Source organism: Abramis brama (assembly GCF_963993115.1).
Source record: "Abramis brama genome assembly, chromosome: 18".
In the NCBI taxonomy this organism is placed as follows: domain Eukaryota; kingdom Metazoa; phylum Chordata; class Actinopteri; order Cypriniformes; family Leuciscidae; genus Abramis; species Abramis brama.
This window is the reverse complement of record NC_139980.1, coordinates 27148710-27175096: the sequence shown is the minus strand read 5'-3', so window position 1 is coordinate 27175096 and position 26387 is coordinate 27148710. Positions and strand designations below refer to the sequence as shown.

The following is a 26387-nucleotide window of genomic DNA, read 5'->3' as shown; positions in this document are numbered from 1 at the left end:
AACGTCCGTAATGTGTCCGAGTGTGAATACTGGCTCGCTGCTAATTTCATTTCAGACAGTGAACTGATCTGAGGGAATGAGAAGGAAAACGAAGTATGATGATCATACACAAGGGGAAGGGGGAGGGAGAAGGGTTTTGAAGGAAGAAAATGAGACTACAGGGGTACTGTAGGGAAGATTAGAGCTTGCAAGAACCACAGTCAGTTCCTCTGCTTCTATTGTTCCAACAGGCTTCGCTTCGACGGAAAGGGTGGGGTTGTTAGCGTGAACCACATGCAGGTTTGTAATGCACTGCACCACCGAGACCAAGAAACCTCAATTTTCGGCTCGACGACAGAGCCGTTCTGCAATTAGAGAAAAATATATGCATAATGCAGATGGCAGCATTCGCACTCAACGCCGAAAGGCTTTGAACCTCCTCATGCACGGATTTGAAGTCTCCTTTCTCCAAGCTGTCTAACAAGACAAAGAGAATTACTATTTCATGTATTATACTTCCCTGCTTTGCAGAAAACCTGTTTCATCTGTTACGGATTCACAGGTTATCAAACAGTGCAAGAAACGTTGAGGGATGTAATCCTCAACACCTGTCCCTTCTTACCATCCACTTGGGGACCAGGGATGTTAACATTCCATTAGATGAGGGTAACATCGATATGAGCAGCTTTTGTTTTCTGTAGCAGTGGTTCTCCAGACCTGGGACGCACGTCTGTTCTGATAGGGTCGTGGACAGAAGCGAAATACAATACTAAGCCTGTTGCCTAAAAATGCCTTGTGAAAGTGAAGAAATTAACACTATCACATATTAATATTCCAATACTCAAGAACAACAACAAAAAATATTATAAATATACTATAAATATATATACACAGTACAGGCCAAAAGTTTGGAAACATTACTATTTTTAATGTTTTTGAAAGAAGTTTCTTCTGCTCATCAAGCCTGCATTTATTTGATAAAAAATACAGAAAAAATTATGATTTCTAAAGGATCATGTGATAGACTGGAGTAATGATCCTGAAAATTCAGCTTTGCATCACAGAAATAAATGATAATTTAAAGTATAATAAATTGAAAACCAATTATTTTAAATTGTAATAATATATCACAATATTACTTTTTTTTTTTTTTGATCAAATAAATGCAGGCTTGATGAGCAGAAGAAACTTCTTTCAAAAACATTAAAAATAGTAATGTTTCCAAACTTTTGGCCTGTACTGTATATATATAAAATATAATTAATAAATATGTATTTATTATTATTAAATGCAATTGAAGAGTGCTCAGATCCTAAAAACAATACTATCAATAATATTTTCAAGATAGACAAACCGTATTTTGATAGATAAATATTCCTCCAGATATTAAAACAAAAATACTCCAGTCTTTAGTAGTCTTCAGAAATCATTCTATTATGCTGATTTGCTACTCAAGAAACATTATTATTGATGTTGAAAACACTTGTGCCACTATATATAGATTTGACATTGGACAAGTGCCAAATATATATATATATATATAATTTGAAGGACAATTTTGCCACTTGTCCAATGTCAAATCTGGATCCTGACACTAAACTAGTTGAGAACCACTGATCCATAAACATTTTCTGTTACCGTAAATATCACCCAAGGGTTGTAGTGGGGTCTTCATAAAGGGAGGGGAGAAATAGGAAAAGGTTGTAGATGGATACCTTCTGATATTCGTCCTTGGAGCGCAATGCCTCGGCGAGTTGTTCCTGTGTGTATGCGTAGATGGTTGATCGATAGGTCGTTCCAACATCGTTGCCCTGGCGCATTCCTATCAAAGAAAAGGCAGTGTCAGTGCTAAAAACAAGGGGACTGAGGATCTATTCACAACACAAATGTACATTGTAATTTGTGTTTACAAATGTAAATTTTAATTTTTGGGTGAACTACTCCTTTATCTAGTCAGTGATTACAGTTTATAAAGTTATAAATAGGGATACATATCTTACAAAAATGAATCGCTTCGCTTCAGAAGGCCTTCATTAACCGCTGGAGCAGTATGGATTACTTTTATGATGGATGAATGCGCTTTTTTGGCCTCACTCTCATTATAAAGCTTGGAAGAGCCAGGATATTTTTTATATAATTCCGATTGTGTTTGGCTGAAAGAAGAAAGTCATATACACCTAGGATGGCTTGAGGGTGAGTAAATTATGGGATAATTTTCATTTTGGGTGAACTAACCCTTTAAATGTAGACACCTGAGAACTAAAGTAAGCCATGCATCCCTGATGTAATCATGCAGTGCAGCCACTCGGTACATCTTCTGTGGGTCCAAATTTAGCATCTATTAGTACTTTAGTCTCTTGGGAAACAAACTCCCAATCAACCAGATATGAAATCTTGGAGATAGTGCAATTTTTAATTAAAGCTCTGTTCTATCTGTTCTTGATCCAGATATGACTTCATAGATTTATAGCTAGTTCTACAGCTGCGTCCTGAACAGATATTTTTGTTGGATGTGAAGAGTGCATTAATCATGCTGAAGAAACTGTACTGTGACTATTACTGGTGTCCGTTATAGCTGTAAACCCATTTTTTTAATTACTTAGTGTTCTATAAGGTTTTTTAGCAAGATTTTTATGTTCTTTAAAACAGAAGTTAGCAAAACCATGATTTCACTGTGAACTTATAAGAACGAGATGAGTGTTAGTCATCACCACAGACACAATCAGGACATTATACAGGCCATCTCGATGAGTCTGAATGTGATTGGATGGCCGAGACACTTTAATCTCCGATCTGAATTCTCTGTTCATGATTGCAGCCACTCAAACGGTTGCCTCTCTTCTTTATGAATTCATGAGCCTCTCGTACCTCACACACCACTGGAACTTAAGACTGTATTAAGTTAAAGAGCTGTTCTTTTTACAGGTTTTTAAATGGCTCTTTGTTCTTAGCTTTTCTTAAATTAACACTGCGCTAAACAAAAATTACTGTGTACTGGGTTTCAACTAATATTTGCCCTGTCTCAAATGGCACACTTCATGTGCACTTGTGGTCTTACAATGGCTGCCACGTTCGCTTCCCAGTTAAGTCAACGAGACTGTAGGGAGTCCTATTTGTCATTTTAGGTTTCAGAAGGGTGCTCGCAAGCGCCCTCTTTGCGGCTGATATGTGCCCTTGATGCGCACTTTTGCCAAGCCCACAGCAAACTTCTACATCAAATTGGCATTACACCACGAAAGTGTGGACTCATAGGAAGATCGCATTGGCTCTGTCCATTTTGGACAGAGCCAAAGAACTAAATAAAATCTTAAAGAGATAGTTCACCCCAAAACAAAAGTCTGTCATCATTTACTCACCCTCATGTTGTTCTTTTTTTCTTCTTCTGTGGAACACAAAAGGAAACCCATGTTTTGGCTGCTCTTTTCCATTCAATAAAAGTGAATATAGGCTTTTGAGCTCCCAAAATAACAAATAAATAAAGTATCAAAAACTTTGTCAATGTGACTCATTGTCTATGTTCAAAGTGTTCTGATGCCATTAAATTGCTTGATGTGAAGAACAGACTACAATTTATTTAGTGAAAATCTTCTAATAATGCTACAATATATAAAAAAGGCCACAAATATAGTTAATATAGATAATTCTAATAATAAATATACATTTTCAATAAGTTTTATCTTTTTGGCCATTTTTTCATTGCAATAATATTTTTTTCCCAAAATGTGTTTTAAGATTTCTTTAATATCCTCACAAAGCTACCATAAGACTTTAGAGGATTTGGAATATAATACACAAAGTCATATGGCCTACTTGGTGCTTTTTGGAGCTCCACATTTCCCCATTCACGTTCACTGCATGGGGGAAAAAAACAGCAAGAACATTCTTTGTGTTCCACATAAGAAAGTCATACAGGTTTGGAACGACAAGAGTAAATGATGACAGAATTTTCATTTTTGAAAAGCAAACTATCCCATTAAGATATTATTTTGTGACAGAATGAAATGTTACCTTGTGTGGGATTGTGGCTTTCCCAGAATACCTTGAGCAACTGTGCAAAGTTGATTTTCTCAGGCTCATAGACCACACGAACCACCTCTGAGTGCCCTGTTTTACCTGCGTGAGGAAGAAGAGCAGAGGTGCCTGTGTAAACATCATTGCCGAAGAGTCACAGTGCACACACACACACACAGAGGTGGTCCGGGGTCCCATTCCAGTAAGGTCATCAAGGGTCACTGATCTTGGATTGACTGGCCGCATCTCCAGCGGTAGGGTCAGTCCTCCATATTGATTAACTTTATGTGTCTTTTGACCCTGTCATAAAAGTACAAGGGCAGTCGATCTACCTGTGCTCATTGCATCAGCTGGGTGCTTTTCAATAAGCTGAAAAAGAAACGCAACCTGAAGGGGAAGCCATGAAAAACTTATAAAATAAAGAGAGCTTCCTCTAGAAGGACTCGTAAAAGGACTCGTTGAAATGACTCTTTGCGGGTTAGCAAGCTTGGAGGAGAAGAATAGAGGAGCATCAAACAAACACAAGCACAATACATTACGTACTCAACCTGATGATTATGCTCCATTTAAGGCTGGATTTAAACAACAGCACAGCCATTAGTAACAATCGAAAGGGAAGACAAGAAGTTGGTCAGACTGAGATGAAAGTGAGAATTGCAGATGTCTTTTCTTTTCCGACGTCTTTAAAACAACCACTGAGCAAAACTGCAAGGTGTTTTTGTTGTTGGTATTATCCTACAGAAGCCATCTAAGTTTTATCAAAGTATTAAGACAATTACTTTCAAATTCCATCATGTAAAAACACAAGGTGGGTGGGAGGGGGGTTCACTGCACCAGCTGATAGTGTTTATTTCCACTCACTGTCTGCATTGTTTAACAGCCTAATTCACTAAAACAATGACTAAAGGGCAAAAGGCAATAGCACAAAAACACAAAATCTGTGTCAGGTCGTGTTTGCACTAAAAAAATTACAATGATTTGATATGAATACAGTTCGGTGCTACTTTAGCACATTTAGTGCTTTGTTTAAGTGGATTGTGAGGCATCAGTAAATAAAATTCAGGTTCTGAATATAAATATATATAAATATATATATATATATATATATTATATATATATATATATATATTCGGAAAAATCAGGTTCTATATATATATTATCTTACTGACCGATTCTTTTAAATAAATGAAATTCATGTGTTTTTTCTGTGTGTGTGTCTGTGTTTACATTAATTTCAGTGCATAAATACACTTCCAAAAACAGGATTCATAGTATTGTCTAGCTATTTTTATGACTATGTCTATATACTATATTCGCACTATGAGCAACATGTTGCAAATTAATCAGGGAACATGAAACCGCTGTGACTAGAACCCCAAAACTGAAAAACCAAGGTCCTAATTCCATATCTCCCATCATTAATTTATTACCAAAGAAGTCTGCTTAATAATCTCTGGTTCAGTCTTATGGGGGGCCTTCCTCTACGTTATCACCAGTAAATCTATATTGCTTTGATATTAAAAAAGTAATAAAGGACTAACCTGTGGGGTTATTTTCATTACCAGGCAAGACGACAGAGGGGTAGTAACATTATCAGAGCTGAGATATGGAAAACCAAAGCCGTGCCATTGGCCATACACCCAGGGCCGTCGCTTCAATTCACGCCCATACACTCAGCATTGTAATAATACATTTAGCGAGCCGGCTCGTCGCAATGTTCCCAGTTGTCCCTCTCTGATGACGGCCCTGCATATACCCTAAATTAAACATAGGACCAAGTTGAAAGGTATTAAATCACTCTTGTTGTCTGGGAACTACATTAACTTCAAAGAACAATGCCATGGATTCGCTAACACCAGGGTTATTATCGTCAACTAAACTAAAACTATGAAAAACATTTCCGTTCATTGACTTAAAGCTGAAATAAAATAAAAATATTAGTTGAAAAACTTAAACTAAACCAAAATTTTAATAAAATTGCACCATCGGTGCTCAGTCCCAAACTAAAACTAAAACTGAACTAAAAATAAATTCAACTTAAATAGCAATGAAATATTAATTAAATAGAAAAAATATTACAATGACAAAAGCACATAACAAAATGACTAAAAATGTAACTAAAATTAACATAAAAGATAAAACATAAAAAATAAAAGCGAATTCAAAATATTAAAATATCTAAATTAAAGTAAAAAACTAAAACAACACTGGCGTACACACTCAACATAAAATCAAATATAGCTTTAATTTTAACATGAAATAAAATAAGCAGAAAAGGAACTGTATTTTTTTACACACGCACACACACACACATATTATCGTTGTTGTTTTTCTTTCCTTTTTCCTTCATTCACAGTATAAGCTGAAATAAGCCAGTCTTAAAAAAATACAAAAAAATAAAAATTATACATATGTGTGTGTATATACGGATATATATTGGAATCCTAGATACATTTCTAAAATGTTGTTAAAGGTTGGGTCAAGAATGAGTATTCGGTAGCACTTTACTTAAAGCCTTTATATAGAATGCATTTTAAAAGTATTTTTAATGCATTAATTGTGCTTTATAATGCACCTTATAATGCATTGTAACTGTAACCACAGTTACAATAGATTATATTACTTATTTTACGCCTTTTAGAAAGTGTAATGCATTAAAACATATGACAATCAACCAATTTCAGATGGAACAAATAATCTGCAAATATTATTTAGCATTTTAACTTTGGTTACAATTATTTATAAAAAGATATAATGCATTATAATGTACATTATGAATACCTACATAATGCATTATAAAGGCTTTCAGTAAAGTGCTACTGAGTTTTCTTTAGTATGTCTTTGAATTAGATGTGTCAAGGTCAAATGATCATTGTCCCAATTCAATTTCAAATTTCAAAAATTCAAACTTTTATTTTCTCACCAAAGTAAGTTTACAGTACTTGCATTAGGCACTTATTAATTTGGATACTGCAGTTGCATCTTCCATCCATCTATAATCTTTTTTTAGATAGAGAAATACACATGAGCAGTACAAAATGACTGCCACAGCAAAAGAAAGCTACATTTCTGCACTCGTTGTAACCTTTTGACAGTGTGTTATGCAAATGTTAGATTCAGCGATAAGACAATGGTGTTCTAATGGAGGCATAAGAGCCGGCAGCATTATCCTCCAACTGCGTTATGCATGTTGGCTTATGGAAGAGTAATGAACCCATTGAACCTGTTCCTACACTTCCCACTCCTCTCTTTACATTCATCCCTCCCTCCCTCTCGATTTCTATTCCTCTCCCTCTGCTCAGCTTTCTTCTCTTCTTCATTTCCTCTTTGAAGCATCTTGCCTATTTTTCTTCCCATCTCCCAGCTCCAATCCCTTTTCTCAACCCCCATTTTTTTTAGGTGAAATCCCCTCACCCACCCCCTCTCCGGACTGTGCCGTTCTAGACACGGTGAAGGTCAACCACAGGTGGCCATATCTGCTGCAGCTTGAGAATAGCATACATTCTAAGCAAAGGTACAGCTGTGATGCAAGTAGGTGTCAAGGGAAGTGCCTTTTACAGACTATCAATACAAGTGGGAGCAGTCAAAACTACAATCCACTGAAATTCAGAGATAATGGTTATGTGTGATACTGAAAAGGCACAAGCACACCATCCTCTCATGATCGCTCTGATTCTGCTTCAAAAAAATGGTTGAAAAGAGAGACTACGGGCTGCTTCAGTTTTAAGGATCATTCTATGAAACTGGTGCCTTTTCCAGTTTATGAGGTGAATTTTAAAGTATTTTCGTAAGATCTAAAACAATCTATTAAATAAATAATTTGTTTAAGTGATATACTGATATACTGAATTCTGAAAAGATTTAAAAAAAAACATTGAAAAAACCCAAATGCAAATCAGCATATTAGAATGATTTCTGTTGGAACATCACAGGAATATATATATATATATATATTAACTTCAAGAAAAGCTGCAAGCGGACATCAACTATAGAGTTTTTTGTTTTTCACATCTTGAAGGGGGCAAATATCACCCGCTTTGTAGAATGACCCATAAGATGCTATGATTGCTTGCATTGGTGGCTTTATCTTTAGTGCATGTTTCTGCTTGCCGGACATGTCTGTACCCTTTAATCCCCTGTTGACACAAGCTCTTGTGCAGACAGGACTGAGATTAACACAGAAAGAGAGAGAGAACGATTGAGTGCGTAGACAAAGCGAGAGAGCATTTAAGGATCATGGCACGTCCCCTCCCCCTCAGATGCATAAGTTAAATCCTGTGTATGATTCTATCGTACTGCTACAAAACCTAGTAGGCTGCCTATATTTTAACACATCAAGGCAGACTCCCGAATGCACTGGGGGGGGGGGGGGGGGGGGGGATCCCAGAATGCACTGTGACAAGCTCTGTAAAATGGTGGCTAAAGCAAAAGGACTGGAGATATACATAATAATTCATTCAAAAATAAAAAGTATATATAACATTTTTTTCAATTATCAAGTTTAATAAAATGCTTAAAAGTAGACTACTATTCTGAGCTGTGTTTAATATAATGTTTTGATATAACAGTTATCTATTTTTATAGATTTTAAAGTAATTAATTCCTGTAATTTATTCCTGCAATTTATTCAGCAGTCTTCATTGAACCTGTTCCTACTACTAGACTATAATTCTGAGCCCTATTTGTATGGTACTCTGCCTATGTAGTGCATTTAGTCACTTATGAGGTTTCATTTAGTTAAGATGCTGCCTTAGAAGGTAGATGCCTATGTAGGCAGTGAGGCAGCTCACTAGGTCTTGAAAAAGATTTTATAGAAAGAAATGAAGCTATGCATTTGCAAGTCATATCTAAGAGCACAATATAAACACCAGCCTTATCTTTCCATTTCTTCGAAAATCCTGTTACTTGTTTCAATAGGATGTCAGCATTCAAACCCTGTGGAGGAGCACAGAGTGTTGCCAACCATTTCAGCACCAGCATTCATTTCAGCACCAGCCAATGGACAGCTCCCCCTGTGTTTTCAGCACCCCACGCCGTATATACCAGTTGTAGTGATGGACCACCTGCTGAATCATCACACCCGGCTTTAAAACAGCTTTGATTCTCAAAATGTACAGTTTCTAAGTAAAAGAGGGAATTTAAATATAAATGCCCTGCAGTGAGATGCATGTTTGTGTCTAAACTTCATAGTAAGGAATGGCTGTGCATACTCTGTGAGAGACCATTAAAGCAAATTCACTCGATAGGAAATCGCTGTGACTGAACACAGGGAAAGCTCGGGAGATCAAAGCCCAGGCCTGTCATGCTTTTCTAGGCTGAGGAAAACTACCAGAGTAAGTTTGAGCTGAGAAAATCATCTGCTAAATGCAATGTACTCAGACTCAGAATGTAGAATTAATTTCATTAAATTATTTTCAAAAATAATAATTTGTGCATTTTTTTGGAAAAGAATTGCAAAGTAACAAAAAATGAAATGGTAGCAATCTTGTGTTTATTTAAAAAAATTGTGCTCTTTGTACGCAACTGTTTAAATGTTTGGGGTCTGTAAGATTGTTTCATGTTTTTGAAAGAGGTCTCTTATGCTCACCTTGCCTGCATTTATTTGTTTTTTGAGGGAAAAGCCTAATATTCTAAATTCCAAATCCTTTAGGATAAGGAAGGGGACTACTACTACTACTACTACTACTACTACTACAAAACCCAGCCATGTCAAAAACACCCATCTTGATTACTGCATTGAAGCAGAAGCTTCATGGTGATTTTAGGACAAAGCTCGACAGTATGAGCATGTGTTGTTTTGAATTGGTTTACTGTATTAGCCAGTTACTGGATTATTGCTATATGAGCATGTGTTATCATTTTGAGTATAAGCATATATGAAAGCCATCTGGATGCTTACAGATGTTACGAAAAAGAACAATACTATAATTAAAGTACAAATTCTGTTCAGAATTCTGATTTCTGCTCTTCAATTAGTGCATTTCTCATAGATATTTTACAGTCATTCAACACCAATACAGTTCATGTATAATTCGTGATACTCAAATTGTGCACACATTCTTTATGTGGCTGGAGTTCCACAGACAATAAGTGATTGACAGCTTGGAAATGGTAATCAGAGACATACCTGTGCACACCTCCTCATAGGTCGCGTTTGGGGTGTAACCACCAGAGTAGCCCACTTGAGTGGAATAGACCCCCTTTTGCTTCCAGAATTTCCTCTCCGCTCCCCAGAAACAGCCCATACCTGTGTTAAAAACATAAAAGAAAAAATAAATATTCCTAATATATAGCCACAGACGATAACGGATCCATTATTGAGACAACAAAAAAATCATATTTCCATTATTGCCAGAAATTAAAAAGATAATATTGATTCTGAGAACATTTATGCATTTGATGGACACTTTTAAATTGCATTCAAAGTATACATTTACAAACTATACACATACATTTCATGCATTCCATGGAAAATCAAACACATGACTTTGGGTTGCTAGCACCATGTTCAATTGTTCAAAAAACACCACCATGAAAGGAACAGAAAAGTAGTCGAAATGACTTTCCTTTCCTCAATAAAGCTATCATTCAGCTTCAAAAGACATGGAATTTAGTGCATATGGAGTCATATGAATGACTTTTATAACACTTTTAGGATGCTTTTAAGTTTTTTGGCTTTGGAGCTTGACAGAAAAAAACTACTTTATAAGAAAATTTCCAAACATGAAAAAAAAAATTTAATTTGGGGGCGAACTATCCCGTTAAAATTACATAGTCACTAAGATTCTTCAGTGTATACTACCATTCAAAAGTTTTTTTTATTGTATTTTTGATCAAATAAATGCAGCCTTGGTGTGCCTAAGAGGCTTCTTTCAAAAACAGAAATCTTTTTTTGGTGAGGAAAAAAGTCTTTTTTCCTCACCAAATTCTCTTTGCCTTGTGTTTTCGTGTTCTGCTGGGAACGAGCCTCCTCTAGCACCTTCCCACTGGTGTTAAATCAGGTCCTTTTTTTCTATTCAAAGCTCTATATTTTAGCTATGAATTTACAATCCCATAAAACTAAAGACTCCTCCATCACGCATTTACTCAGGGCCAATAAAAACATATCAACCACCATAAAACTAACACCCGCTGTAAGCATTTATTACCAAATAATACTATAACAGTAAAAATAAATTAGAGGGTAACTAGTATATCGTTATCTACTGCAACATCCCACGGGTGGAAAGTAATTCAATTGCTGGAAAAAAAAAAAAAAAACGTACACGACTGTCGGCTTGACCAGATTTCTCTGATTCACAAGCTGCTGTGGAGAAGCGAGCATAAGGCGTATGATAGAGAATCTAGAATCTGGAGCTCAATTACGCCGGCCCAGAGGGACACCCGAACGCCAAGACTATAAGATGACGCTTTCGCATGGGGGACGTCAATGTTCGATAAATGAGGGTGAGCGCTGTGCGTGCCGTCTAGCAGGAAGAAAAGCACATTTTCATGGAGTCAAAGGTACCTGAGTTACCCTTCATCGCTCTCAGCGGGGGGTTTGTGATTCGCAAAAGCCGCATACATACTTTGAATATTATTTTATTTGTATTCAAGACCCTGTGATAAAACAGCCATTTAATTCCTGTCTGCCATGATGAATTACACAGTTTGAGGCCTAAATAGAGAAAAAAGGGAGGCTGAACAAATGCATTTATTAAAGAGATCCTAATCAGCAAGTCTGCAATTAATCGGCACACCCCTCCCCTTTATTTTCCTCATCATTTTGCAGCTTTGGTTTTGCACTTCTTCAAGGGGATGAGGGGGTGCATGAGGGGACTAATTACCTTCCACCGCCGGTCGTCTACCCCCACGCCGCGATCACGCACACACACACACACACTCACATCTCCGCACACATATCTCACAGCTCGGATCACTTACCGAATAAGACCATCTGCAGTCCCTCTGGGAACGGTGGCACTGTCCTGTTACCATTCACGTCGTGCTTAGCTGCAGGACACAGGGGAAACAATGGAGAGAATGCCCTTATAAATCAACACAATGTCAACAGGACTTCATAATGTGCTCTTCCCAACGCAAAAGCACCACAACTCACTGTAGGGAAGGAACTCCCAGGAGGATAGCGGCTCTATTCCCTATGCAGCTCATTAAGTTCAACCCATAAGTTTTGGCTTTATTCCTTTATCTTTTACTTTAGGAGCACCAGGAAGATAGGAAAGGACATAGGGAAGGTTAAAGGAGGGGAGGGGGAACAACACCTGGCCGGATTAATGTATGTCAATGCGATGTTTTAACATGTGACAGGGATACAGATGGGCCAAGGCACGGAAAACCGTTGCGTGGATTAGAATAAATAGAGGTTACTGAGTTCAACATCTGGGCGCAGCCATGCCGGAGCTTCTACATGCACGTACTGTATGAGTATGTTGCCATGGCAGCAGGGCATGCCAATACAGCCATGACTGATGGCAGACCTACATTGCATTTCACTGTAACTCACGGCCACACTAATCCTGAACGTCAACCACTTTTAATTAGGGGAAAGCTTCAAATGTAAAGTTAATTATGCTCCAAAGAATTAGGAAATTGATAAATAAATAGATAAATTAATTAATAAATGTTCAGTCCATTATTTAAAAAAATTCTGTTAAATAAAATAAATAAATAAAGTTAAACAAACAAATAAATAAATGTCTGTTCAGTACATAGACTCCTTTATTAAATAAATAAATAAACAAATAAACAAATAAATAAATAAATAAATAAAATAAAATAAAAGTTCAGTCCATTGTTGGTTCATTTTTGTGTTTAATAAATAATAAATACATGTTCAGTCCATTATTGGCAATTTTTCTGTTAAATAAATCAATGAAAAAAATTCATTATTGGCTATTTTTTTCTGTTAAATAAAAATAAATAAATAAATAAATGTTCCGTCCATTGTTGCCTCTATTTTCTTTCATTTCAAAGTCATATCTATAAAATGTGTTTGCATGCAAGGTCAGTGGTGTGTTTCACAAGGGGCTTGCTGAAATGTGGCTGTGTTAAATGAAGATAAAAAATATATACCGATTGGTGGTGAAACAGAGTGCAAATCTTCTTTTGGGACAGTAAACCTTTCCATTTTAAGATTAAAATGGCACTCGAACAATACAGCGAAAAGAAAGGCTTTCTGTGGAGGCCACAGCTCTAATCTAATCGGTGTAAGTGGACTGAAGAGAAGCATTAGAACAGACTTCATTAAATCACTTTTACATTCAGACTCTCTGTGCTGATCTGTTTCAACCGCTCAACACTCTCTTACAGCGTATAGTAAATTGAGCAAAAATTCCATGTAGTCTATTCATTCAATATCAATCAATGTAAAAAGAGAGAACAGCGGCTAGAAGAATAAGAATTGTTCCACTCTAAAATGAAATGTCTATTATAATTTACTCACCCTTGTGGCATTTCAAAACTGTTTAACTTTCTTTATTTTTGTGGAACACAAAAGTAGATTTTTTTCGTTCTTTTTTTGTAGAAAAAATATCCTGGTTGCTCTTTTCAAAATAATGACAATGAATGAAAGGACACAAAAACACCATAAAAGTATCATTAAAGTGGTCCATGTAACTCTTGCACTATATGTATCAGCTGACTAATATGAGAAGCAAATCAGTCCAATTCATCCAAATCATTGGATGATCCATACAAATCATTTAAGCCGGTGTGAACCAGCGATTGTGATTGTGAACCAGATGAACTTATACATTGAAAAGTAGTATGGACCACTTGTATAGTGCTTTCTTTGTCATTTTGCTTGACAGCCTTATACAGACAAGATATTCTTTAAAAAATTAATCTTATGTCTTCCATGCAAAAAATAAATAATACAATTTCCAATCAAATAATGTATGAAAACTGAAATTATTGTATTGAAATGATGTATTGAAACTGACAAATCACATATACTGCATTATAAAATACAGTATTCCATGCGGTGCCATATAGGTGTTCTTTGCATAAAGGTAATCTGCAAACTGCACACACACTACAGGCTTTCAAAATCAGTTAAAAGCAGGCCATTCAGATCACCCACCATATATGTCTCAGGCCTGGTCTGCAGTGTGTAGCATAGAGTGGAATAGTCTTATTGATCTGCAGTGCGTCATTCTGAAAAGTAGCTTGTCTTACTATAAGAACTGGCAAGAGCTGAGGGGTTGGTCAGTGGCTGTACTTATGCCTTTCAGTGAGAGAAGAGTGACCACGGTATTGTTGCGCCACAAGCCATTTGTAATTTCTTTCTTAAATTGGAAAAAATAAGGTACAAGCCTGTGTACTGGACGGCTTTACTGAGGGAAAGAACTACAATCCCATGAAGCATTGTGAAAAGGTGAATAGAATTAAAAACAATGGAGATTTATAAAAATGCTCATTTAAAAAATCCCATTCAATCCCAAAACTCTCAGAATGTTTGGCATGGTAATGGGTATAACAATGTTGATACATTTGGTCTTGGCTGAATAGATGATTGGCTGATACAGCAGGAACCAATCAGCTGTGACCTATAGAGAATGATTTTAAGCAGGTTGAGTTTGAGTTGAGGTTGAGTTCAATCAGCCTGCGCCATCTCAGCATAAATAACTGTATTTAAAATGAATAAGGATCAATAAATAAATACTAATACAAAAAAACACAAGAAATTACATTTATTTATTATGACTGATTTTATTTGACATGCACAATACGGACCGATGCAGCGGCACGCTGTTTAGGACGGGCTCTTGTTGATGAGCCGCAAACAAAATAGTAATATATTTACATAATGTTCTTTCTTATAATGTAAGTGAGAGTATGTCAGCATTATCATATATCTAAATAACTGTAGTCTGTCCGGTAAAACAACGCTTATTGATGCAGTTCAGTCAGTCTGCTATTTTATTCCAACCGTCACTCCTGATCAGATGTAAATATTTAGTTTACATGTAGTCACGATTCAACTAAGTTTAATGGTGCAACGTAAAAATATTCAATAGTGCGTAAGTTGTAACTAAGTGTCCATTTATTTCAAAACTAGACTAGTTGTGACTTACGCACAGCTGGTGCACACGGCCCCGGCCACTACCCTCGCTGAGCTACAGAGCTTTCTATTACCCTCTCACCACGCTCCTGCTCTCTAATGGCCAGCACTCACCTTAGCTGGATTTTATACAGTGTATGGTTACATCTCAACCCATTCCATCATGTTGAATCCAAAGCACTCAGCTCTCTCTGTGTGACCTCAGAACACAGATGCTGAGATTGACAGGTGCTTCGAGGCAGATAGTTTGGAAAAAAATGGATATGAACTTACATGACCTTTCCTGTCATATGCAATTACTTGATTTATATATATATATTTTTATAAATAATTTATATTATAATCTGTATCTATATCTATATCTATATTTCTCTCTCTCTCTCTCTCTCTCTCTCTCTCTCTCTCTCTCTCTCTCTCTCTCTCTCTCTCTCTCTATATATATATATATATATGTATATAAAATTCTAATATATAGAATTTAATAATAAACAACTAAAATATTACTGAAATGTTTTCCAATGAGATGTTTTTTCCCCCCTAATGCAGACAGAAAAGTGTTGACAGTGAGGCCTTAAACTTGCATTATAGAGAAGCGCAAGCCGAAGAAAGCTGCAAGCTAGCATGTGTGTTTATGCCTGAACCCCTCATTATATCTAACCAAGAGACCGGGAGAGATCTGACTGCAGAATGACAGGGAAACCGGCACAGAGTCCGCCGTGCTCCTCCAGTTCATCCCTGGCTGCAAGTGTGTAAAAAAGCACAATCGCACCAAGGCCTTTTCTCCGCCGTGGCTAATGCCCACCTACCACATCTCTCTACTTTCATTATCTTAACGCAGAGCCGGTAATTGCCGCCTTTCTGGAACAACAGAAGCATATTCATTAATGGTCGGACACCCCCCACAGTCAGATAAACAATCTAAATGTAAATGTCAGCAGGCAAAGACAATGAGTCGAGACAGAATATTAATGGCTCAAATCTAAGCGTGGCACGCTTTCCTCTCAGACGAAGAGGTTGGGGGGAGAAAGACACAACCGAGGGGGAGGGGAGAGGGGTATTATGAAGCATTCTCTCCATCCATCCCTCGCTCTCTGCATCTTCACTACACCCCCCTAGTTAATCCAGTGCCATGTGCCAAAGTGTTCCCTGCCACCTCGGTCCTGTGAGTCGCCCCTTCCACAACATCCTTGAAATTCAAATATGTATAGTGCTTTACATTTTATTAATCACTACTGATCAGAAGCTCTTTTGGCTTTGGCTGAAAGAGGCAGGGCTTCATTAATGTATCAAGAAAGAAAAATAACATCTATTGGCTCTCAAAATTAATTTTTCAAGAAGTTCAAGTATGAATATAGCTGTGCTTAAATCATTTATTCATCAAAGCCAAGAAAATTATTAGGACAAAAACATATTTTTGGTACTCCCTAATTACCTTATTCTTGACAAAAAGACAAAATAAATTATTCTCACTATCTCATAATTAACACTAGGAGAAGAAACAGTAGCATGAATTTGTTCATTACATTTTCTTTGCATATATGCACACCTCAAGCATTCTTCTGGCCGAAAGTTTGGGCAGGGACAACTTGTACGTCTCGTTTAACAATGATATTCTTCACAAGAAGAGGGGCTCCCAAAACCATTTTCATGCATAAACATCACATGTTAAAATCTAACATTTATAAGGATGGAGAACGGTAGAGGGCATGGGGTCTAATAAAGAAGACAGTGCCATGACAGTCCCACCCCTGAAGCAAACATTTCCGCTCTCTTAGACTGTTCTGCCCGGGCTTTGGATGAATAACTAGGATGCCTAGGAGCCCTTTTCGTAAAGCCGAAAAATCTGTCTGAATAATGAGGCTAATCACAGGAAAGTCTTTATCCGTGCTGGCATTTGCACTCTCTGCCAGCCAATGCCATTCCTGCGCAGCGCTCTTCGAGTTAGTGCTGCTCTATTTCAGCTCCGCACACCATAGCTATAAATATTCTATTAAATATGTAGAGCTCCTTAAAGAAAAGCCAACTTGGACTGTCAGACAAATATTAAGCGGTATTTAAGTCACCATCATTTATGATCATCAGCATCCTTTGGTACTGTCAATTTAAGCTCATTTAGCCACATGTTTGAAATAACCAAACACAAGAGTTATAAATAAATGTAAATTGTAAGTTACAAAGATTAAATTTATTTTATTTTATTTATCTATATCTCTATATCTATACTAGGGATGGGACGATTACCGGTTTCACTATAAACCACGATAAAATGCACTGACGGTTAGTAATATCGTTTAAAATTTAATTATCATTAAAACCGTGTTTGATTATCGCGATTTTAGATCCTGTTCAGCCAGCAACAGTCTGATGCAGGCGCAGCGCGCAATGTTGTTGTTGTTTTTTATTCAAGAAGGAATTGCGGAAGGCAGTGACCGTGCTCGGGAGATTTTTCTGCCTTTTAAGAGAACCAATTCTGAGGTGTGGTCATATTTTGGCTTTAACAAAAATCCTGAGGGAAACTTAATCGAGGATGGTCACCCTGTCAGCTCTAACATGCACAAGAAAGTAGCCGAGTCGTCTTGTGTGACCATTACCCACTGTTGTATAGCGAACGCAAGGCAAGTTAACTTTGACCTCAATACCAAAACTACTAGGAAATAATTGGGCATAAAATGTTGTTTTAAGTTGAACTATTTTATATCAATCACTTGAAATAAACGTGAAGCTTCCGCAAAGAAAAGTTCGCAGCAAGTGGCTTTGAGCCAAAGACGAACGAACAAGTTCAAACAAGACTATGTGACATTTAAGGGATAATAATTTATATTCATTATACACTTATTACACCGATTTTTTTAGCACATAATTACGGGGACATTGAATTGAGATTAATGTTTTAAATCTTACCTGTTTATAAATCCATTACAGCGTACAAAACAATCGTTCAGACAAGATGATCATCACAACAATATTATCAAACTCTGTAAACAATAAATCAACTCTGATTTAATTTTAAAATACAATTAAAAACGGAGACGCAAGACGGCAAGTTGTATTTGAATGAAACGAGAGAGCGCGTCCATTGTGATCATGGTGTAACGTCTGTCAGAGAGTTTGAATACTAACGTTACCCAGATACAAGACAGTGCAAATGAACTGTTAGTTCCACGAGACTTTTATAGATGTTTTCTCTCAGTTAAGCGCACACTTCACATACATGTCGAAGAGCGAATGTTAAAAGGGAAAATAAAACACTCTAAAACACGCTACAAATCAAAGTGGAAGTAAACACATTATAATAAACAACGGTCAGCAGTAGAGGTCATCTTCCTCTTTGCGCGAGCAATCTCACTCTCACTGTGTGCGTGCGCGCTCACATAAAACCAGCATGCATACAATAACGTACGCCATAGAAGAAGTTATCTTAAAGGCACATCAACATTCATGTCATGAACACTACTTAACACTAGGCGGCCGTTACAATGGATGTGCGCGGTGTTATAATGCATTGCTATTGACGACCGTCATTATAAGGAAGGAAATACCACATAATAGAATCTTGCTTTAAAAAGTGCATAGAGCTGCTTGTTTTATTTGTTGTTTGTTGATTTTCAAATATTAAACTTCTTGAAATGTCTTCAGTGTGATCATCAACTCTTTTTGAAAAACTTTCATCTCGTTTTAACAAAACCGTGATAATATTGATAATCGCGATAATTTTGGTCACTATAATCGTGATATAAAATTTTCATACCGTCCCATCCCTAATCTATACCTATATATATACCTATATATATATATATATATATATATATATATATATATATATATATATATCTCTATATCTCTATATCTATACCTATATATATATATATATATATATATATATATATATATATATATATATATAGAATATAGATAGACAGACAGATACATAGAGGGATAGATAGATGTTATTACTGCGGTATTACTTTATATAGCCTATAAATGTGTGTGTATATATATACACACACATTTATAGGCTATATAAAGTAATACCGCAGTAATAACATCTATCTATCCCTCTATGTATCTGTCTGTCTATCTATATTCTTTCTGTTTAAACAGCTCCCAATTTCCCTTTTTTGTGCAACAGGGGCTCAATTATTTTAAATAGCATCTTTCAAACCCTCCATGATCTGAAACATGGCACAAAAATCCATCACGGTGCAGGAATCAATCTGGGATCTGATTCTATGATATAAGGAATGATCTTTTTAGGCTAGTGTCGACTGAATCTGCTTCTCATCTGGACAGATTGTTAGATACAGTAGTGAGATGCCATATTAATCTATAATAGATTGAGTACTGAGTGATCCACTGGCTGAAAATTCAAACTTGCAGCATAATATTCCCTCCCTCCCGCTTTGAAGATCCTGCAGGCATCGCTACACTCATTTACTTCCATGTTCATAGCTCTCGGTTTCCTTTTTCAGGTCTTCATTGATCTATCCCAGCCAGCCCTATACCCCCTACATACTAGACTACACCACTGACATTAGTACTCTACTCTATCAGCTCTTATCCAGTGGTGCAACTAACTAAAAGTACTAAATTATCAACATTTATCAGTAGGTTAAAAGTAGTTCAGATGAATCTGTTCTTTCTCCTGTTTAGCACATGGGGAAGTCTGATTCATTCACTGTAAAACCTAACAGCCCATCTTAATAAAAGAAGTAATTTAACATAACTTAAACCGCACAATAATTTGGAGTGACTCATTCACGTGAATTTAACCTAACTCAAAAATGAATTGAAGTAATAACTTAGTTGTTTTGAGTGTACTTAAATTTGTGGGTAAGTTTAAGTATTGGTAATATGATTCCAGTTTGTTCCATTGACTTATTTTTTTAAGTTAACTTTATATCATCACAAAAATGTAAGTCTCTTTATATGTTCAAAAATCATCATATTGTGCCCAAGTAAACTAAAGAATGTCAATTATAATACCAATAATTCTTAAGCCCCAAAACATAAAGATTTGATGTTAGTCATATAAAAGCTATTTTGATAAGTAGTCTATGTGTATTTACAAGTAAAAATAACAATCATTTTAGTGAATCGGTTAATCTGATTTAAATGAACGGATTAAAAAATGATTCAAGTGCATGTTGAGTTTTCAGCATGAGTGATGTTCTTCTGACAGGCAAGAGTGAGTGGCAAAAAAAGAGCCAGGACAAATGTTTTCAGGGCTGACACATTGATTACTCTGCAGTGACTTTAATGAAGGAGGAAGATAACATTTTGGGCAATGCCCCAAGAGTGGAACTATCCTGCCAGAAAGGACTGCCCGCAATAAGTCAATAGCATTCCCTCATGAATAGCAAACTAACAAAAACACAGGTCTTTGATCCCTATTGTGCTCAGAAGCTTGACTCGTGACAGTTACACTTTGAAGCTTAAAACCAGACTTGTCTGCCTTTCATGTTTCAAAGTCTGCGACAAGAAGCCTCCGATCATAACCACCAGTCACCGATGGTCTTTTAGACAAGTGCAAAAAAAAAAAAAAAAACATTATTTAGTCAAAATACTCATCTAATTTAGAATGACCATTAATGGAAAATACGTTTTTAGAATCAGATTGTGTATTTAAAATATTATTGTCTTTTTTCTGTACAAATCAATACTAAAACAACCACAAGGCCTAGTTGATTCTTCACAATGTCATGTCAGTCAAATAAAAAAGTAAAAATAAATGAATACTTTCATTCATTAAGGTAAGGTTGCATTAAATTGATCAAAAGTGTCAATAAAGACATTTATGATGTTACAAATTATTTCTATATCAAATTAATGCTGTTCTTTTTGAACTTTCTAATCACCAAAGAATCCTGAAAAAAAATTATTCATCATGATTTAGAATGTAGAACATACTATAGGAGATTTGTATTAAGTATTATCATTTGCTATTACAGTCACAGTAAAATAGGCTAAATTTAATGAATATGACATGAATTCACAAGACAAAAACTGTGACAAAAAAAAACAACTGTAAAATTAGCACTGGGATGAAGGATGGATTTGAAATACTGAATAATGCTTGCTCAAGCAACTTCAAAGAGCAGTCTTGAGGAGACGTGTGTGTGTGTGTCGAAAGGAGAATGTAAAAATGGACCAGACAGTGCAGCTCTCAGCGCTTTTGTTTTCCCCCATTCTGTGGTGAAGAGAGCCTGTGAAAAGCGATTGGAAATGGTTGTGCAGAGGGGATCAGGCTATAGCGAGTGCTGTGTGTGCAAGGCGATATGCTATCTCAGCCGTGCACCTCTCCTCCCCCTTCCAATGGCTTCCTCCGTGCCCACAGATTAGCAGGCCCATGAGGCCTGGGAGTCAGAGTGCACACGCAGCCAGACGACAGACCCGGCGACTTGGGTAGCGCGTGCCTCGCCTCGCCCCTCCCCCTTCCAGAGTCTCTCAACATCCCCTTCCACCCCCATCCTGACTGCTTCTATTCAGAGTGACATTGATGAATGGGCATGCTAGGCTAATGGCGGTCTGCGGCTGATTGGAGCAGCCTCCTTTCTTTTTAATAACAGACCCAGTGGCCGTCATCAGCTGCATCATTTCTTCACAACGACCGTTAGCACCATTAAGGCTATTGTGAACCATAATAGCAATTATCTTAGCGGAGTGAGAGCGCCTTGATGCAGGGAACAGCCATTACAATCTGAGAGTGCTACGCCGGAGACTTGTGAGTGGCAAACACAAACAGCAGGTAAACGCTAAGAGAAATGAGGTGAAATTAGCTTGGCTACAGTTCTTCTTCAGCCAGGCTTCTGTAAACAGATTAGCACCGAAGCCATTCAGAAAGCATCTCAAGAAGAAACGGAATGAGCTGTGAGCTGACAAACAAGACACAACTTAGAAACATTCCTGCGGTACTTCAGAAAGCATTGGAGATACTCCTTGTCATAGAATAGGAGGCTTTAATTCGCTCATGTTTAAGTATGGCAGCCACTCGATCCTCTTCCAGTTCAATTCTTCTGTGTTTGATACGGCTTGAGCCTTTTAATTCATACACATAATTCATACACATACACATGGTCTCCATCATGATTTTGCAGGGTTCTTCATCATCTGCATGTTCTGTCAAGACTCTTGATATACAGTTAACTTAGTATTTACACTTTTAATGGCAAAAGGTTTTGAATTAAGTAGTCCCTTATCACTTGTTTCCCTCTGTTTTGTATCTTATCTTATATCTTTTGGTTCTAGTCTATGAACAGAGCTTCAAAGTGGTTTGCTGTAGGAAGTTAATTACTTGTTTTCGATTAAAAAGGCCCTTCTGGAAAAATAGTCACCTTCAGTCCTTGCACTTGTGCCCTTGCACACACACTCTGTGATATGTGCACACGTTTCACTGTTTTATCCCCCTAAGGTACGCATTATGTTCTAACAGAATGTACCATGGGTCCAATAACTTAAAAAAAAAATGCAATGGAAATTTTCAGGTAAAGAAATTGGGAAAATGTTGGGAAACATTGCTCTATAACTATCACAATGGAATTTTTTTATTAAAAAAATTATTGCATAATTATAGTAATATGTGTCACCGTCCATTAAAAAAGGAAATGCAAAATAATAAAACAAGGTGACACTTTACAATAAGTTTACATTAGATAACATTAGATAATTATACATTATAGTTTACATTAACTAACAATGAAATGTATTAATCTAAGTTAATGTTCATTTTAACATTTACTAATACATTTTTAAAAACAAAAGTAGGCCTATCTGTTAATGTTATTTAATGGACCTGAGCTAACAATGAAGAGTTGTATCTTTGTTAACAAATATTAATAAATACTGTAGCAAATGTATTGGTCATTGTTAGTTAGTTAGTTAGTTAATGTGTTAACTAACGCTAACTAATGGGACCCTATTGTAAAGTGTGACCAAACTATTTATGTTACATCTGTGAACAAAAACATATATTTAACCTAACAATGATTCAACACAAAAATTCAAATGTACTAGAGAACTACAAAACTACAGAAATTTGTTTAAATGCAAAATTGTAGAAGAACTTTCGCATTTGTGACCCCAGGAAAAACTTGGAAAAACAAAATGAAATGTCATTTGGCTTAAAAACTGCATATTTACTTGTGTTTTAATTCCATCAATGCAAGTTATTGTAGGTTATTATTTTATTTTTTTGTGGACAAAGTGGAAAAGTGAATTAAAAGGATCCACTGGCAACAACACCATAGAGGAACAAACTAATGGACTGCTAATGGAAATGACAAACTATGTAAAGAGCCACAATTGTCCTTTCACATGCAGAGTGACAACAATTACAATTATTCTCATGCAGATTTATTTAATGTTACATTTCAGATTCAACACGTGCGCTCGCTCTATAGATAAATGTATTGGCCCAACAGCTAATTATGAATCTGAGAATATCCTGGAATGAAGAGAAGAGTGGATTGTTAGATGAGGACTGAATCAGCCATTAAAATACTTCATCAGGGTGGCCAATTTGTCAGCATCAAGCATCTAAACAGATGAGGCTCTGTGGGATTGTGATGCATTGATTCCTCAGCAGGGGCCATGATAGGAAATGAGAATGTGGTCAAACACCACAAAACATTTGAGCAGGAACCCAGCACTCAGGAGAGTCATCAGGGCTTGTCTTAATTCAGAATACAAATGCTAGATTGATCTCCACTGACAGGCCTCAGATTATTAGAACCGAGATTGAGCATGATGGAGCATTTGCAAGGACACTTACATATAAAAATGACTAATTTCTCATTTGTTCACATAACAGTGCAGTTGCTAGGGTGTTCATGATGGTTGCTCACTGGCCCCAGTCAAAATAACCCACTGTCTGACTTTCTATAATATTCTGGATCAATGATATAACTCCTTGAATGTAAATATAAGGGAATAATATAGCTAGATTTTGCAAATGTGACCGCATCTTATAATTTGAAAATAGCAACAGTTTCAGCCAGATGAGTGGTCTGACATATAGCATTGCCACAGACGAAGGCAAATATTAGGCAATATCTTTCTGCGTTTACATAAGTACAATAATTACGAGATGACAACCCGTGACATTCTACTCAGAGCTGTTCTCGGACTCAGAATTATGCAATGCAACTCTATCAACATGGCATAGTCACAAGGTACAAGTCAGAGCTCTCTGAAAAAGTTGTTTTAAAAAGTTCTACGAGGACGCTTTTTACGTCGGAATCTCGTAATTACGCTAATTCCGTAATGCAGTGACTGACCAATAAGAATCCAGCATTCCAGAGAGCTGTGTGATAAAAATAAATAAAAGCAAAATTAAATTAATATTACCAGAAGGATACACTTACCAATAAGAACAGAACGAGATACAAGCTCCACAACATATTAACTCCATATGCTCATGTGGATGGATTTCTGATTTGAAGGTAAACAGTTAAAGGCAAAAATGGTGGGAAACAAATAAGGCCCTATAAGACATAATATCAAACAAGTCTGAACTTCAACCCAACACTATAGTGCTGCCATTTCTGGTGGAATATTATTGGTCCAGGCTTGATTTATTGCCCTGTACATGTCTCCAAACTATACACAATTTCCAAGCAGTAGCAATAACTTATGCACTGGAGGATTCAAAAACATATTACAGAAGTAAAGTTCTTTTAGAAAATATAGAGTTGTAAAACTCATGGAATAGATTATGTGTTGTGATGATGAGAAGTCACAAAACCTTGAAACCTCCAGCCCCCATAAGAAGACCCCTGTCCACGTCGACAGAGGCCCCAATATTTTTCATTTTGCCAAAAAGTTTAATTTCAAACTCCAACAAAAGCTTAACAGCTTTTTTTTCAAATAATCTTTCTCTCAAGGTCATGAGTCTCCAGAGACGGGCACTGTGGGTTTGTTTCCTTTGACAGGCCCGTGAATGCAGCCCACTGCTTGGTTAAACTCAATTGTTCTATTATAGCAAACTAATACTGTGCTCCGGTTGAGATAAAAGAATGCTTCCACAAATTAATCTGACCCTGAACATGCCCGGTTATTATGAAAACAAACCAAGACTGATAAATGCAATACACAATAAAGCAAGCATTTTTGGGTTCCTTTTTCTTTCTTGAATAGAAATTAACATTCATCAAACAGAGACGCGCATACACAGGATTCAACAAAAAGGAAGGCTGACTAGGGCTATACCTTAAATAATTTGATAATGTATTTGATTTGATAAAATTATGCCTTGCAAAGAAAGAAAGATGTATAATGTGCAATAGTATATTTAAATATATTTAAAGAAATATGTGTGAACATAGGTGTGAACAATATATAATAATAATAATGATAATAGTGGAAATATTATTATTAATAATAATATAATTTAAAATAAATTAGTTAATTAAAAATGGTTCTAAAAAAGTGCAAACATGACATATTAACAATTGGATTTTTTAAAATTATACATGTAAATAAAATAATAATACATAAATAAAATAATAAAAAAACAAAACAACACAAATAAAATAAAATAAAATAAAATAAAATAAAATAAAATAAAATAAAATAAAATAAAATAAAATAAAATAAAATAAAATAAAATAAAATAAAATAAAATAAAATAGTTTTGGGTTGGGGCCAGTAAAAACATAGGCAGGAAAGGCAGAAATCTGAACTAATGGCCCAAAAAGGCAAGCAGGAAAAAATATGTATTGTTGAGTCCTGCATATACATTCTAATAATGGCTGGCCATGAGTAATGACTCTGTCCTTCTATTGTCTTTTAAATAAAGCACAATTTCTCTGGTTGGGTCTGGAGTGATTTGATTTTTCATGTAATCATGACAAATTATTTATCAAATGACGCTTGGTCTGTCTGAAGTCCGGTCACCGGCTATTATTCTGGATGTTTCTGATTGACAAGCCCTTGAGTGATAGGCGAGATGCAGCAGTGATGGTTCCACAGGAGCTCAGACTGTTACTGCTGTGCCTCTTGTTAAGGGTCCCTCCGGCTCCCTCAGGCCTTGGCCTTTGGTCCCTCTGCGGTCTAGCAGCCTCCCTGTGGACTTGACTCCGATCAATGCACAGGGAAACCCATTAAGAGCCACAACACCAAAAGCGGTCGGGGGGCCAAATGCACCCTTAACAAAAGGGAGAGTGGCCAACATCAGTTGAGTTAAGGGGTTGTGAAATATTAGGTGTGTGTGTGTGTGTGTGTGTGTGTGTGTGTATGTTGTTCTCTTGTCTAGAAGGAACCTCACAATAATGTGGCCCTGCGGAGCCTGCTTTGTCAATGGCTGCAAAGAAAAGGGCTCTGAAAGGACTCTGTGCACTGG

At 36.5% G+C, this 26387-nt stretch overlaps 1 protein-coding gene across 1 annotated transcript in view; it reads right to left on the bottom strand.

The window, feature by feature from the left end:
- Positions 1-26387, bottom strand: part of msraa (methionine sulfoxide reductase Aa) — a 73220-nt gene that overhangs the window by 23237 nt on the left and 23596 nt on the right. The window contains exons 2-5 of the mRNA XM_084090700.1: positions 11914-11982; positions 10118-10237; positions 3988-4092; positions 1695-1801 (exon numbers count right to left, since the gene is read on the bottom strand). Coding sequence (XP_083946826.1) covers positions 1695-1801; positions 3988-4092; positions 10118-10237; positions 11914-11982 — 401 coding nt within the window. The remainder of the gene's footprint in view (positions 1-1694; positions 1802-3987; positions 4093-10117; positions 10238-11913; positions 11983-26387) is intronic.